This window comes from Aotus nancymaae, unplaced genomic scaffold, assembly GCF_030222135.1.
Source record: "Aotus nancymaae isolate 86718 unplaced genomic scaffold, 86718_ANA_hifiasm-v0.15.2.pri h1tg000018l, whole genome shotgun sequence".
Taxonomy (NCBI): Eukaryota; Metazoa; Chordata; class Mammalia; order Primates; family Aotidae; genus Aotus; species Aotus nancymaae.
This window is the reverse complement of record NW_026988430.1, coordinates 16,602,437-16,619,346: the sequence shown is the minus strand read 5'-3', so window position 1 is coordinate 16,619,346 and position 16,910 is coordinate 16,602,437. Positions and strand designations below refer to the sequence as shown.

General features: G+C 46.7%; 1 protein-coding gene across 2 annotated transcripts in view; it reads left to right on the top strand.

Moving 5' to 3' along the window:
• The window catches only part of USP43 (ubiquitin specific peptidase 43), an 82,116-nt gene that overhangs the window by 49,297 nt on the left and 15,909 nt on the right, over positions 1-16,910 (top strand). The window contains exons 10-13 of one of the 2 annotated variants that reach the window (XM_064378313.1): positions 6,787-6,864; positions 7,711-7,837; positions 7,944-8,292; positions 15,293-15,451. In XM_064378313.1, coding sequence (XP_064234383.1) covers positions 6,787-6,864; positions 7,711-7,837; positions 7,944-8,292; positions 15,293-15,451 — 713 coding nt within the window. The remainder of the gene's footprint in view (positions 1-6,786; positions 6,865-7,710; positions 7,838-7,943; positions 8,293-15,292; positions 15,452-16,910) is intronic. The other variant, XM_064378314.1, reaches the window with a different exon arrangement.

Below are 16,910 nucleotides of genomic sequence, written 5' to 3'. Positions count from 1 at the left end.
TGGAGGACACCAATGTTCTTGGAGATTAACTTGATCACACTTAAACGACTAGTTAATAGGCAAGACCAAATTTGAACCCAGATTGATCTAACTACAACCCAAATTTGTTCAATTAGGTCATGCTCAACAAGAATATCTCCCTAGGGTACGTGAAGATTCTACAGCTGATTCATTGGTCCTACAGTGTAAGAGATTGTGGACTGTGGCTAAAGGTTAAAGCCAGTGTGGCCGTGTCTCTGGTGGCTACCTTGAAAGCCTTCTGGTGCATGTGGCCTTGCATAACAATATCTGTGGGGCAGTTCTGCTCTATAAATGAACTGTCTGGCACTTCTCTTCATTTTCCCACAGACCCAAGGTTCTGAGTAAGGTCTGCTCATTTCCTGACTTGGTCAGCCAAATTCAACCTGACTGAGATGGGCCTCTACACTTCTAAAGAGACCAGGAACCAGGGTAGCGGATATGCCAGAAGAGTCTGTGACCTACACCCCGTCCGCATTCTCTTTGGCTGGTAGATGCTTTTGCTTTACAGAGTCAGGGAGGCAGGAGTAGGGTCATCAAGGGCCTGCTTGGGTCTCTTAGGGAGAGGGAGCTTCAGGAAGAGGAACCCCCTTCACATACTCCGTCTCGGAGATAAGAACCGTGCCACCCAAAGTCGTTTTGTAGACTGCCAGCCTATGAGCTGATTGTCACTGGCCCATGAAAAGAACTTTAGAGGAAGCATTTATGAATGATAAAGCAATATGACAGGGCAATGTATCATATGACGGATATGAGAATTTCTTTTAAAAATGGAACTTATATCTTGTGTGTCTTTCCTCACCCTGCATTACTTTATTATTTATTTATTTATTGTTGAGGCGGAGTCTCACTTTGTCTCCTAGGCTGGAGTGTAGTGGCCCAATCTTGGCTCATTGCAGCTTCCACCTCCTGGGTTCAAGCGATTCTCCTGCCTTAGTCTCCCAAGTGGCTGGGATTATAGGTGTGCGCCACCACACTCAGCTAATTTTTGTATTTTTAGTAAAGACAGGGTTTCACCATGTTGGCCAGGCTGGTCTCAAACTCCCAACCTCAAGTGGTACACCTGCCCCTGCCTCCCAAAGTGGTGGGATTACAGGTGTGAGCCACTGCACCTGGCCTATTATTTCTTTTTATAAAAGTATTGTTCTAGTTCAAGACCAACCTGGCCAAGATGGTGAAACCCCATCTCTACTAAGAATACAAAAATTAGCCAGGCATGGTGGCATGCACTTGTAATCCCAGCTACTTGGGAGGCTGATGCAGAGAATTGATTGAAGGGGAACGGGGGTGGGGGAGTGGACGGGGGAGAGGGGGCGATGGAGGGCAGGGGCAGAGTTTGCAATGAGCCAAGATTGCGCCACTGCACTCCAGCCTGGGAAACAAGAGCGAAACTCTGTCTCAAAAACACTGTCTCAAAAAAAAAAAAAAAACAAAAAGCCAAGCAAACAAAGAAATGATTGATCTGCAGTGGTTTGGAAACAAATCAACAAACTGGTCTTTTACCATAGGTAATTTGAGAAGCACTAGAATTGAGTAGAGTTGTACAGCAAGCTGACCATCCTAAAGGATGTCCTGTCAAGGTCACACTCCTCCTGGCCCACACCTTCCATTCACTGGACATCTCACTGCAGTTTGGCCCCTGTTCACCCCACTCCCATCCCCACCCACAATCCCAGTCACTTTACTTCTTTCATAGGACTCTCCATTTAGCCCTTGACCTGTCTATTCCATGCCTATCTCAACATCTCTTTGTTCTCCTAGGAATTTTTTCTTTTTTTTTTTTTTGATAAAATCCACAGAACATAAAAATTACATTTTTTTTTTTTTTTTTTTGAGACGGAGTCTTGCTCTGTTGCATTTTTAGTAGAGATGGGGTTTCACCGTGTTAGCCAGGATGGTCTCGATCTCCTAGCCTCAGGTGATCCACCCGCCTCAGCCTCCCAAAGTGCTGGGATTACAGGCGTGAGCCACTGCACCAGGCCGAAGGTTATATTTTAACCACTTTAAAGTGTACAGTTCAATGGAATTGTTACATTCACCTCCTTATACATCCATTGCTGCTATCCATCTCCAGAACGCTTTCATCTTGCAAAATGGAAACTGTTTCCATCACACCACATCCCTCCCATTCCTCTTCCTCAGTCTCTGGAAACCACCACTCTACTGCCTGTCACTATAAATTTACTAATGTAGATACCTCAGGTAACAGGAATCATAGTGTTTATCCTTTTGTGTTTGGCTTATTTTACTAAGCACCATGTTTTCAAGGTTCACCCATGTTTTAGCATGAATTAGAATTTCCCTCCTTTTAAAGGCTGAGTAATATTCTATTGTATATATACACCACCTAAAAATATATCTTCTAGAATTTTTCTTGTCTGCTTGAAATCTTCCTCTCTCTCTCTCTGGGATGCTTAAATATTACTGGGCTTCAGCATTCCACTCCTGGCCCACTGGGTTCCGTCCCTGGGTGATCTTACTCTTGGTTCTGTCTACCACCTTTAGGCCAAAAGATCTATATCTCCTGCCCAGATTTTTCTCTGGATTGCAGACCTGCCTGTCCTACTGAAATGCCTCATAGATGCTGGTAACTAAACACTTGCCAGTCTGAACTCTTTCTTAAAGCTTTCCATTTCCCATCTTTGTGTCTAAATGGTGACACCACCATCTACTCAGGAACTCAAGCTAGGAACCTGGCATCACCCCAATCCCTTCTTCCTGCTTTCTCCTTCCATTCAACCCATTATCAGGTCTTGTCATTTCCCTATCCTGACACTTCCTCAGCTCTCTCCACTCCTCTCCACATTGACACCATTGTTTAGGCCCTGATCATGTATTTTTTCTTTCTTTCTTTTTTTTTTTTTGAGACGGAGTCTCATCTGTCGCTCAGGCTGGAGTGCAACGGCTCAGTCTTGGCTCACTGCAAACTCCACCTCCTGAGTTCAAGCGATTCTCCTGCCTCACCCTCCTGAGTAGCTGGGATTACAGGTGCGTGCCACCATGCCCAGCTAATATTTTTGTATTTTTAGTAGAGACAGGGTTTCACCGTGTTAGACAGGTTGGTCTTGATTTCCTGACCTCGTGATCTGCCTGCCTTGGCCTCCCAAGGCGGAGCACTTTGAAATACCCAAAGTGCTGGTATTACAGGTGTGAGCTACCATGCCCGGCCAATCACATCTTATCTGGATTGCTCTGGCAGCCTCCTGTTTGACTTACCTGAATCCATCCAGTATCCTACATGTTATAAACCACTGGATGGCCTCCCAGTGCCTACAGGATAAAGTCCACCCTTGTGAGGGTGGCCTGCAAAGCCTTCTCTCTCCCATGTGGCCTGTACCTCACTGTGCTGGGATTTTCCAACACACACTCTGCCCTCTACTGCTGAGCCCTCACCTGTGTATGTCCCTTTCCCCTCCACTGGCTGACTTTTTAAAAAAGTTCATTAAATTTTTGGGCCTGATGTGGTGGCTCATGCCTGTAATCTCAGCACTTTGGGAGGCCGAAACAGTGGATCACTTGAGGCCAAAAGTTTGGGACCAGCCTGGCCAACATGGTGAAATCCTGTCTCTACTAAAAATAAAAAATTGGCCAGGCGTGGTGGCACACGCCTGTAGTTCCAGCTACTCGGGAGGCTGAGGCAGGAGAATCACTTGAACCCCGGAGGCAGAGCTTGCAGTGAGCCAAGGTTGTTCCATTGCACTCCAGCCTGGGCTACAAAGCCAGACTTATAGTCTCAAAAAAATAAAATAAAGATAAAAATGTCTTAACTTTTATTATTTATTTTTTATTGCTCTATCTTTCTTGGGTGAACGTTGTCTTCTCACTTATATACTTTTTTTTTTAAGGTTCATGGGTACAAGTGCAGGTTTTTACATGGGTATATTATGTAATGCTGGGTTTCTATTGAATCCATCACTGAAATAGCATAGTACTCAGTAAGTAGTTTTTCAACCCTCTCCCTCTTTTCCCTCCCCTGTTTTGCAGTGCTCAGTGTCTAATTGTTCCTGTCTTTATGTCCATGTGTACCATGGTTAGCTCCCACTTATAAGCGAGAACACGTGGTGCTTGATTTTCTGTTTCTGCATTCATTCACTGAGGTTGATGGCCTCCATCTTCATTCATGTTTCTGCAAAAAACATGATTTTGGCTGGGCACGGTGGCTCACGCCTGTAATCCCAGCACTTTGGGAGGCCGAGGCGGGCGGATCATGAGGTCAGGAGTTCAAGACCAGCCTGGCCAATATGGTGAAACCCCATCTCTATAAAAAAACAAACAAACAAACAAAAGCAATGATTTCTTTTTCTTTTCTTTTTTTTTTTCTGTGTGGTGTTCTATGTCTTATATGTACCACATTTTCTTTATCCAATCCACCATTGATGGATACTCAGGTTGATGCCATGGCCTTACTATTATGACTAGAGCTGTGACAAATGTATGAGTGCAGGTGTCTTTTTGACACAATGATTTATTTTCCTTTGGGTAGATACCCAGGAGTGGAATTGTTGAGTTCAATAGTAGTTCTATTTTTAGTTCTTTGAGAAATCACCATACTTTTTTCCAAAGGAGTTGAACTAATTTACATTCCCACCAATAGTGTCTAAGCATTCTCTTTTCTCTGCATCCTCGCCAATATCTGTTATTTTTTGACTTTTTAATAATAGCCATCTGACTGATGTGAGATGGTATTTCATTGTGGCTTTCATTTGCATTTCCCTGATGATGAGTGATGTTGAGCAGTTTTTAATATGTTTCTTGGCCACTTTTAATATGTTCTTTGCCCACTTGTTAATAGGGTTATTTGTTTTTGTTGACTTGTTTAAGTTCCCTATATATTCTGGATATTAGTCTTTTGTCAGATGCATAGTTTGCAAAAATTTTCTCCCATTCTGTAGGCTGCCTGTTTATTCTGCTGATAGCTTCTTTTGCTGTGCAGACGACCTCTTTAGTTTAACTAAGTTCCATTTTTCAATGTTTGCTTATGTTGCATTTGCTTTTGAGGTTTTAGTCATTCCCTCTGGCCAAGTCCTGCCCATCTGTCCTCCAGAGAAGTCTAGGGTGTGTGTCCTCTGAGTCCCCAGACGCCTGGGTGCATTAGAATGATCTCTCTGTGTGCCCCTCCCCTTAGCCTATCAGTCTCTCAGGGTGGAGATTGTTAGTTATGTACATTTCTTGGGATAGCTTCACTCCATAAACATTGAATAAAGCCCTCTTTCCTGTTTGTATCAGAACTGTGGTCGGGGAGACAATCTCACCCTCTAGTGACAATCTGATTTCCATGTAAAGGTGGAAGGTGGGCTACAGCCCACCTCTTTCTTTCTGTGACCTGAGGAGTTTCGTACAATAAACTTGGAGCATGAAGGTACCGGTTTTCCTTTTCCACTCCCATGTTTAAATTCCAGTTGAAAACTAGACTGTGGATTGAGGCAGAAATAGATGAAAATTTTAGGTTTATTGATAAGACTGAATTAAGGATGCAGCTTAGATGTGAGTCCAATTTGGACTTTCAAATGTGTTCCCCGGGAATTAAATGATGCACCTGCTGACCCCTGCCAAGGCAGATCCCCCCCAGTGAAAGGTCTCCCTCGTTGTGGAAATGGAGAACTTGGCGGGCCGAAAGAAAGAAGCTTAGGTCTAAGGGTCCCCAGTTTGTCTCCTCAGAATGGAATATTTGTCACATACTTTCAGTCTTCCACCTGCAAGGCAGCACTGCTTCCAGGAAACGCAAGGCATGGATGGGGGAGAATGGCAGGCGGCTAGCTTGAAGGACATAAGTAGGGCTGATGACAGCAGGTAGATCCCATCTTCTATAATCCCACCAACCAGATAAGGCGCTTCTCCTCCTTTGGGAGGAGTAAGGATGAGGAGGCAGCAACATCCTCACAGCATGTTTCTCTCCGTCTACAGGAAAATGAGGGGGCAATCAGTGTTTGTCCCAATCCATCAAGGCTCACCAGGCTGGGAGAACTTCTGCCAGACACGCAGGAAGGTGCCACAACTCCAGCTCAGACCTGTCCGTGCTCAGCCATAGGACTTTGTGCCTTCTATGGGCTCAAAACCTTGTATCAAATCATCTTAGTGATAGTTTGGGACTCATCTGACACTGCTCCTTTTCTTGCAACACATTTGAAACACCCCTTTGGGTGTGGATGTTGCCATCACTTGTGTCTGTTCCTATTGATTTCAGGATAAAACCTCATGTCCTCCACTTTGCTCTCTTCCCGTCTCTTCTGTTTTGAGGCTGACTCACTTTGTCTGAAATGGGCTGGGCCCAAGTAGTTGGAAAGAGCCACAGGTTGACAGGCACTGGGATATTCCATGCACTGGAGGGTTTGGAAGGAGAAGACTTAGGTTGTGGAGGTGGGCTTAAGGGTGCTCCTTCTGCATTGCTTCGGGGGTAAAGTTAGTTCTCTTTGGGCTTCATCAGTATTGGATATTAGTGTAGGATGGTCAAGTGGAAGTGCCCTATAGACATTGAGAAGGTAGCCGGGGCTGCAGTGGAACAGCTGATCTATTTCCTCAAAGTAGCCCCAAATCTGTAGAGCTCACAAGCTCTCGTGGGAGTAAGGGGAGGACACTATGAGGTAGGTCTGAGATAGAGCCTCCTGTAGACTTAGCAGCCCCCAAGGAGAGCTGACCTTGGATACAGGCAGTTTTGGGTATTTCTGTTTGGAACATCAGTCCCTGGGTTGCGGGGAGACGGCAGAGCCCTGAAAAGCTGTAGGAAGGAAGCCCCACGTTTTCTGATGGGCTCCCTTGTTCTCTTCTCAGGGCTTTGCATCTCAGGAGGCCAGGAGGCCCTCCACATGTCAAGCTGGCGGTGGAGTGGGATAGCTCTGTCAAGGAGCGGTAAGTTCAGGGGAATTTGCCTCCTGCAGAGCTGAGACAGGGCCTGTGTGTGCCCACATTTCCCTGGGCGCAGGGTCCCCCAGCATGGCTGCAGGCAGGGTGCACACATCCTTGAGCCAGTGGACTCTGTTCCTCTGAGATGCCTGAGTGAGAATTTTCTGTATGTAAATAACAGTGACAGGGATGGAGTGGTGGTGGTGAGTGATGCCAGGAGTCATAACCGCAGTCACAGCAGACAGTTACCCGCCCACTCACCCCGTGCCAGTCACTGCTCTGAACACTTTATGTGTGTATATGGGATTTATTTAATCTTCATCACACCCTATGTGTGGGTGGTCTGGGGTGGGTACTCCTGTAATCCATATTTCTCAGAGGTGGAAACTGAGGCACAGAGAGGTTAAGCCATTGCTTGAGAGCACACAGCTCGTACGTTGGCAGAGCTGGGATTTGAACATAGACCCTCTGGCTGGAGTCCATGCTCCTCATCACCTTGGCGACCTCTGTAACGCAGAGGGCATCAGTTTTACTTTAGGAAAGGACGCTGTTCACTCCGGCAAGTATTTATTGATCAACTACTAGGTACCGGCCCCTGTGCTAGGATGAGGAAAACAAAGATGAATAAGCCAAGGACCTGGTCCCTGTAGGAGCTGGCGGGGAAGAGAGAATTCCAGTAAAATATAGTGCTGAGTCAGAAGGATGCCTGCAGCTCCCCAGGAACCCATAGGCGGGGCACGGTAGCATCGTCTGGCCAATACCTTCTGGCGGGTTTGCTGTGAGTAGAGACATAGACGGAACCCGCCTTGGAGCGGGAAAGTCCTGAACGCCGTGGGTGTCCTCTCCGTGCAGCCTGTTCGGGAACCTCCAGGAGGAGCGGGCGCAGGATGCCGACAGCGTGTGGCAGCAGCAGCAGGCACACCGGCAGCACAGCTGTACCTTGGATGAATGTTTTCAGTTCTACACCAAGGAGGAGCAGGTCCCGCCCTGGGGGTCCACGCCCCGGCCGGGAAGGGGGCTGGCTGACTTTGGTGGGTTGGCCATGTGCCACGGGGGTCTCACAGTCTGGGTGGCTTCCTTTCCAGCTGGCCCAGGACGATGCCTGGAAGTGTCCCCACTGCCAAGTCCTGCAGCAGGGGATGGTGAAGCTGAGTTTGTGGACGCTGCCGGACATCCTCATCATCCACCTGAAAAGGTTCTGCCAGGTTGGCGAGAGAAGAAACAAGCTCTCCACGCTGGTGCAGTTTCCGCTCTCTGGACTCAACATGGCTCCCCACGTGGCCCAGAGAAGCACCAGCCCCGACGCAGGGCTGGGCCCCTGGCCTTCCTGGAAGCAGCCGGGCTGCCTGCCCACCACTTACCCGCTGGACTTCCTGTACGACCTGTACGCCGTCTGCAACCACCACGGCAACCTGCAAGGTGGGCATTACACAGGTGAGCCTTGCCTTGCCTCTCTGCACATGCAGCCGTGGCCACAGCCTCGAGATGTCCCCAGAATAGGTGCTGCTGGGATGCTGAGCTCCCTGGGGCACTTAGTGAGACCTGACCCCTCACCCACCACATACCAGGGCATGTGCAGGAGCAGAGGGGATCTTGCCCCAGCGATAGAGTTGACACACAGCTCATGCATTGGCAGAACTGGGATTTGAACTCAGACCCTCTGGCTGGAGTCCATGCTCCTCATCACCATACTTGGCTACCTCTGTAATACTGAGGGCATCAGCTTTACTTTAAGAAAGGACATTGTTCAGTCCGGCCAGTATTTATTGATCGGCTACGAGGTGCCAGCCCTGTGCTAGGTTGGAGGTTGGAATATACAAAATTAGGCCTGATGCAGTAGCTCATACCTATAATCTCAGTGCTTTGGGAGGCTGAGGTAGAAGAATAACTTGCAGTCAGGAGTTTGAGACCAGCCTAGGCAAAAAAACGAGACTCCATCTTTACAAAAAATGAAAGAATGAGCTAGACATTGTGGCTTACACCTGTAGTTTTAGCTACTCAGGAAGCTGAGATGGGAGGATCTCTTGAGCCCAGGAGGCTGAGGCTGTGGTGAACCATGATTACACCACTGTACTCCAGCCTGGGCAACAGAGTGAGAGACCCTGTCCCCAAAACAAATAAACCAACAAACAGAGGTTAGTTACTGCCCGAATTTTCAATCATATTAAATATGGGAGGGTCATTACTGGAACTGGGAGAGTGACATTCATTCTCATCTGCAATTCAACTCGAGGAATCTTACTTATCAGATTTGGCATCCTCTTATTCTATGGGGTACTTTTCATGTTTATTCCTCTGGGGAACTTCAGAGCAGCAGATGAAGGGAAGGGCAGAAACAAACGGCCAGACGATTCTCTCAATTGCTCATAATCATCCCTTTGGGTGCATTCAGAGAGTGTCGTGACTGATCATTTTTCTCAATGATGTCATCGTTTGCTTGTCTCTCACCAGGACACCTCAGTGACAGCCGGAGGCCTATTGGTAGCTGCAGCAGTTGAGTGTCTCCACCGTGCAGATAGTGTGGGGGCCCTTCTGGGTGAGCCTTAGGAGTCTAAGGGGTTTAGGGCATCATGTCCGCCCTCAGAGGATGGAGGGAACAGACCTCTCTGGAGAAAGAGGAATGAGGATGCAGTAACAGGCTAGGGACCACCTGAGTGGACAGAGATGCTTTGGATGGTGGGGTTACGCTGGGCCAGCCTGGGCTGGTCACAGTGAGGGTTATGGGGGCCACCAAAGCTGCTCACGGTGGTGACCTCATGCTGCTGTGCGGTGCCAGCCTGTTTTTCCACAGCTGCCCTGCTCCAGATGAGGGCTTGCCACCTTTATAACTATTGGGACCATTTTGTCTAGCCACTTCCCCTGTCTCACTTCTCTGGGCCAAAAATAGCTCAGCAGGAATCCCTTGACACCCGTATATATCTTGGGAGGCATCTCTGTTACTCAGGTTTTTTTTTTTTATGGCTGAATGAGTCCCTGTACACATATGAGTGATAAAATAAGGACAGCTGGAACCTGGGTCTTGTCATTTCCCGGGCTGAACGTGCTGCCTCCCCATCCATAAACTCACAGGGTGGCCCCAACATAAATTAAGGGCAGTGATGTAAAATCCCAGCGGGGAGTCAGAAGTAGTACAGGAGTGAGAAGTGTTGGCATGTGCATGCAGTGTGAACCCTGCCTTATCAAAAGAAAGATCCAGACCCCTCCTGGGGTGACCATCAAGGAGTAGAACGCCCAATTTGGGGGCGGCGATTTGGCAGCAGAAGGGACACAGCTCCTGGGAGGTTCCCCTTCCAGAGATCTCCTGGGTCCCTGTTTGCACACACACTGTGCCACCACCTGCCAGGAAAGAGCCTGCTTAATACTAGAATCAAAGGCAGAGGAGTCCAAGGGGAGGAGAGGACTGGCGACGGGGAGGCCGGGCACTGTCTGCAGCCAGCACATCCCTGGGTAAGACCTGGGCCATTTGCTCTCATTCGTACCAACATACACCATCTTTTCCCTCAAGACAATCTGCACTGCCCGTTCAATGACACAGCCAGGGCTTCAAACCTGGGCACTCTGGCTACTGGGCCAGTAGCTTCTGCCCTGCCAAGATGAGTGACTCGTGATATGAACAAGTCCCCAAGCCACATAGGGTGTTGTAGATGAGGGTCAACTCCCTCATTAGGTGAAGCACACCCTCAGTGGCTTCCTAGGAAAGGGTGATGGGAGCTTGACCTGTGGAGTGCTTACATGTCAGAAAGTGTCTTTATTCCCACACCTGATTGATAGCCTGGTGGCACATAAAGTTCTTGATTGAAAATCGACAATGTTGGCTGGGTGCAGTGGCTCATGCCTGTAATCCCAGTACTTTGGGAAACTGAGGCAGGCAGATCACGAGGTAAGGAGATCGAGACCATCGTGACCAACATGGTGAAACCCCATCTCTACTAAAAATACAAATACAAAAATTAGCCGGGTGTGGTGGAGTGCGCCTGTAGTCCCAGCTACTGACGAGGCTCAGGCAGGAGAATCTCTTGAACCTGGGAGGTGGAGGTTGCCTGGGCATCAGAGCAAAACTCTGTCTCAAAAAATTAAAAAAATAAAATCAACAATGTTGTTCCATGTGGAATGGGTCTGGAGTGGGGTTTTGCTGTTGAGAATGGGTCGGGCCAGTTTATTTCTATTCCTTTGTCTAGATATATTTTTCTCTCTGGAAGCTTTCAGGTTCTTTTTCACAGGTGCTCTGGGATTTCATGGAGTGTGCTTACCTGTGGGTCTTTTTCATTGCTTATGTTGGGCATTCAGGGGACCTGTGTGTCTGCAGACATGTGATCTTCAGGTCTGGGAAATATCTTTATTTTTTTTATTTATTTTTATTTTTTGAGATGGAGTCACCCAGGCTAGAGTGCAGTAGTGTGATCTCGGCTCACTGTAATCTCTGCCTCCCGGGTTCAAGTGATTCTCCTGGCTCAGCCTCCTGAGTAGCTGGGATTATAGGCGCCAGCCACCACACCAGGCTAATGTTTGTATTTTTAATAGAGACAAGGTTTCACCATGTTGGCCAGGCTGGTCTCAAACTCCTGACCTCAAGTGATCCTCCCACCTCAGCCTCCCAAAGTGCTGGGATTACAGGTGTGAACCACCATGCCCAGCTTCTTTGTGTTCATTTTTCAATTTAAGTTTTTGGGTGGAAGTGGGGGTCAAACCATTTTATTAAGGGGAATGGGATGGCAAAGTAGCGATGATAGCGATGAGACCTGACATCCCCAGAGGGTGGGGAACCCCCAGGGTCTGCAGATGCAGAAGGCTAAATTTAATTTTTGGGTAGATCATACATTCCTGTGATGTTTAAAAAAGTACACACAGAAGAGCCTTGCCCCTACCCACTTTTCCCGTCCATTCACTCCAGTCCCTTTTCTGTGGAGCCCTCCAGAGCCTCTGTGTGCAGACACAAGCAGACATGCAGAGATATTCCCAAACTTCACCCCCTCTGCTCCCTTTCAAACACAAAGGTAAATACTGTGTTCATAGTCCTATACCTGGCTTTTGGCGCTTGCTAATCTATCTGAGAGTCTTTCTATATTGGAACATAGAGATCTACAGCATTCTTTCTTTTTTTCTCCCGTTTGCTTGGTGTTTCATGGTATGTGTGATCCACCGTTTATTTCACCCATCCCCGATTCATGGACATTTAGGTTATTGCCAAATTTTTATTATAATTCTCCTGTGAACAAGTTTGTGCATCGTGTTGTTTTGTGTGTGTGAACTTTTGCCCTCTGTGGTAGGCAGAATAATGCTCTTCCACATACGTCACGATCCTAATCCTAAGAACTCGTGATGATGTGATGTTACGTGACCAAGGAGAGTCAAGGTGGCTAATCTGCTGATCTTAAGATACAGAGATGGCCCTGGATGGCCCAGGAGGTCCAAATAGAATCACAGAGCCCTTTAAGTGTGGAAGAGGGAGGTAGAAGAGTCAGAAATTGATGCCAAGTGAGAAGAACTCAACCTCAACTCGTCACTGTTGGCTTTGAAGATGGAAGGAGCCAGGACTGTGGGTGGCTTCAAGAGGCAGGAGAAGGCAAGGAAACAGATTTTCCCTGAAAGCTTCCAGGAGAAATGGAGTCCTCCTGACACGTACGTCCATGACTGTGTTGGTACCAGGCAGTCATCATGCAATGCGGGAATGAGGACACCTGACTTCCAGGAATTTTTATGACTAGAACTAACATATGTAAGATGCTTCTCATACTGTAGGCCCCAACAATTGGTAGCTTTTAAGCTACCATCTACTTTTACCTAATTGTTATCGTACCATAGATGTATTTTTTGTTTTTAGTAGATTTTTTTTTTTGCCATTTTGCATATCAAAATAAACTTAAAAGATGTTAAATAAAATAAAATCTTAGGATGAGGCACTTGACTAAATGGCTAAAGGAGATACTGGGTTCCATCATGACCTGTGTGCATATCCATTTACATATGTGCATATGTGTGTTTATGTGTACATACATGAATTCAGGCTAAACAGAATTTCATGAGAAGATAATTACATTTACTATATGTGATATACCTTGGTCCATTCTGTTCCAGAATAAGATATTATTTAATTGTTAAAATATTTTACTATTTATTTATTTTTTAAGTGCAATGATTACCAGTGCCCTGATGGGCCGATGGCTGGCAGTTTGGAAGACACCGAACTATATAGAAATCCAGGATCTCTGGTCATTAATTTATTGCACAAATATCTGTGACGTACCCATTCTATGTGAGACCCTGCACTAGGTGCTGGAGCTTCAGTGATAAACAAGACAAATACGAGGCCTGCCCTCATGGGACTTCAGTCTCACTTTGGAGACAGACAATGAGAAGGTGCTTACCATTTTAGCACTTTCACTACCTGACATTCTGAAGGTAGTGAATGATTGACTGACTGATTGATTGATTGTGTCTGTGATAGACAAGGCCTTTCTGAAAATGTCACATGCAGGCTCAGAGCTGAGGATGAGATAGAACTAACTATGTGACTAATGGGAGGAATTGCATTATGAGCAGAGCTCCTAGCATGTGCAAATGCCCTGGGGCAGAAAGCATTTGGTGTATTTAAGACATGATGAGAGCCTGTGTGAAGTGCAGCAGGTCAGGGGTGAGTGACGAAGGGCTGGAGAAGTGGACAGAACACTTGAGGCCATGGATGGGAGTTTGCATTTTTCCCAAATGGGTGATATATCATTTAAAGATTTTTTTTTGTTTTTTTGAGATGGGGTCTTGCTCTGTCGCCAGGCTGGAATGCAGTGCTGTCATCTTGGCTCACTGCAACCTCTACCTCCCCAGTTCAAGTGATTCCCTTGCCTCAGCCTCCTGAGTAGCTGGGACTTCAGGTGCACGCCACCACGCCTGGCTAATTTTTTATATTTTAGTAGAGACGGGGTTTCACCATGTTGGCCAGGATGGTCTCGATTTCCTGACCTCATGATCTGCCCAACTCGGCCTCCCAAAATGCTGGGATTACAGGTGTGAGCCACTGCGCCCGGCCCATTTAAAGGTTTTGTTTAAGCAGAGGAGTGAAGACGTAATCTAGTGTACAAATCAAACTACTTGCTCTGTTCTACGGAGAAGGGAACAAGATTGGAAGTTGGCATTCCAGTTAGGAGGAGGTTTCACGGGCTCTAGCGAGAGACACCATTGGCTGAGATATTGCCGTTGACAATCAAGATATTCGAGACATATTTGGGAAGCAGCACCAGTAGGTCTGGCCTTTGGACTAGGTGTGGGGTGGAAGGGAAAAGCAAGAGCAAAGATGAGCTTCTAGGTGGCTGGCTTGGATTAGCGCGGAGGTCAGCAAACTGCGGCCCAGAGCTGGATCCAATCTAGGGCCTGCTTTGTCGTTGTTGTTGTTGTTGTTGTTGTTGTTATCGTTTTTATTAATAGTCTCTGGGTTAAAAATGTTTTTTGCGGTTTCACAGGTAGGAGAAAGACAAGCAGAATATGCGACAGAGAACATATGTGGCCATATGTGACCTGCAAAGCCTAAATAATTGTCATGTGGTCCCTTAGGGGAAAAGTTTGCAAACCTCCAGATTACTGGGTTATGCTGCCATTGACGGAGAAGTAGAGGGCAAGGAAAAGGATATTTTATAGTTGTTTGAGAAGTGGTGAGAATATTTATGAACTTTCCTTAGACGTTTGACCAGTTCCTAGGTAGGAAAAGAGGTTGCCATAATCCCAGTTGTGATTCTCATTTTCACTTTTATTGCATACTTAATCAGAGATGTGCATTTTGAAGCTTCTGAGAAGAAATGGGGTGAACAGACATTATTGTATGGCTGCCTAACTTGGGAGCTCCCTTTTATTAGAGATTTTGCCTGAGGAAGGGCTAGAATATTCAACTTAAAATAACAGCACTCTTGGCTGGGCACAGTGGCTCATGCCTGTAATCCTAGTTCTTTGGGAGGCCAAGGTGGGTGGATCACCTGAGGTCAGGAGTTTGAGACCAGCCTGGCCAACATGGTAAAACCCTGTCTCTACTAAAAATACAAGATTAGCCAGGTGTGGTGGCGGGTGCCTGTAATCCCAGCACTTTGGGGGGCCGAGGCGGGTAGATCACGAGGTCAGGAGGCTGAGGCAGGAGAATCGCTTGAACCCGGAGGGCGGAGGTAGCAGTGAGCCGAGATCATGCCACTTCACTCCAGCCTGGGCAAAAGAGAGAAACTCCGTCTCAAAAATAAATAAATAAATAAAATGAAAATAATAACAGAGCTCTTTATCAGTAAGAGGGTATAACTTATTGATCTTGTCTGATTCCAAAAAAATTCATTTCTGGCCAAAAATGGACTGTTGTTTTCTCATACTGGTTTAAACATGTCACTTTTTCAGCCATGCCAGTGGGAAGTGTCTTCCTGCCTTTTGGGGTTCCAATAACTGAGACTTGGGGTGGGGACCTTTGCAGCCTACTGCCGGAACTCTCTGGATGGCCAGTGGTACAGTTACGATGACAGCACGGTGGAACCGCTTCCAGAAGATGAGATCAACACCAGAGGGGCTTACATTCTCTTCTATCAGAAGCGGAACAGCATCCCTCCCTGGTCAGCCAGCAGCTCCATGAGAGGTAGGTGCTGCTGCTCATTATAGGAGGAGGGTTTGGGGAGTCACTTTTAAGAACTGAGAAGATGAGGCCGGGTGCACTGGCTCATGCCTGTAATCCCAGCACTTTGGGAGGCCGAGGCGGGTGGATCACAAGGTCAGGAGATCGAGACCATCCTGGCCAACATGGTGAAACCCCGTCTCTACTGAAATACAGAAAGTTAGCCTGGCGTGTTGGCGGTTATCTCTAGTCCCAACTACTCAGGAGGATGAGGCAGGAGAATCGCTTGAACCTGGGAGGAGGAGGTTGCAGTGAGCTGAGATTGCACCACTGCACTCCAGCCTGGCGACAGTGCGAGACTCCGTCTCAAAAGAACAAAGGGAAAGGGAAGATGCTCAGTTAAACATCAAGGAGGAGTAAGCCCTGCTGCTGCTATGGAAACCTGAGCGCCACAGGCTCATTGCTCATTTGTCAGGATATGGGATGGGTATATTATAATTCAGGAAAGGGGAAAAGAATAATTATTTGTATTCAAGGCAGTTGATGCTTGGCAGGATGGAATTCCATATTCCTGGTCTGACTCATATCACACTAGGTTTTATTAGATGTGTGCAGTATGAACTGATGTCAGTCCTATTAGAAAGGGAGGACAGTTATAAAGGATGCAGGTCCTTTCCAGGAAATGTAGCTGTTTACACACTGCTGCACTCCAGCAATTCATTTATTAGCCTCAAACTTGCTTAGAAGTCTGGAGAAAGAAAGTGCCAAAGCTGACCCTTTTGTGTGGTTTGTTTGATGCTGCAAACCAGCCGTCCTTATCTTTGGGACAAGAGATCGTTAAAAACAAACAAACAAACAAACAAAAAAAAACCGATTTTCTCCTAACAGTTATCAGAAAACGGCCGAATAAATCCAAGAGTCCTCAGCAGGTCTAAATCAATCCTAATGCAAGTCTGGCTTCCATTTATAGAAGGAGATATTGAAAGAAGAATTAAAAACCTGTCGTGTTAGAGAAAGGAAGGTTTTCTTAACTGTCCAGTATAATAAAAGTAATGTCTCCCTATGGAGCAAAGGGTAGGCATCCTTAATGCCCATTGTAAAAGATTTGATTTCCCTAAACTTGGGATACACTTCTGTAACGTGGCTTATGACCTGTTCAACTGTGCGTCCTGGGGACCTAGTGCTGGTAATAAAATACTGTTACTCTGGCTCTGGCTACAGCTGTGAGTAGCCTTTCCTGACCTTTGGCTCTGGAAAAAGAAACAAACAAAAAACATATTTAGGATGCCAAAGCTGGTAACAAATAATTTCACGGAAAGCATTTCACTGCTTGTCAACATACTTTTCTTTGTTTTTTATTTTTTGAGACAGAGTTTTGCTCTTGTTGCCCAGGCTGCAGGGCAATGGTATGATCTCGGCTCACTGCAGCCTCTACCTCTCAGGTTCAAGTGATTATCCTGCCTCAGCCTCCCGATTACAGGTG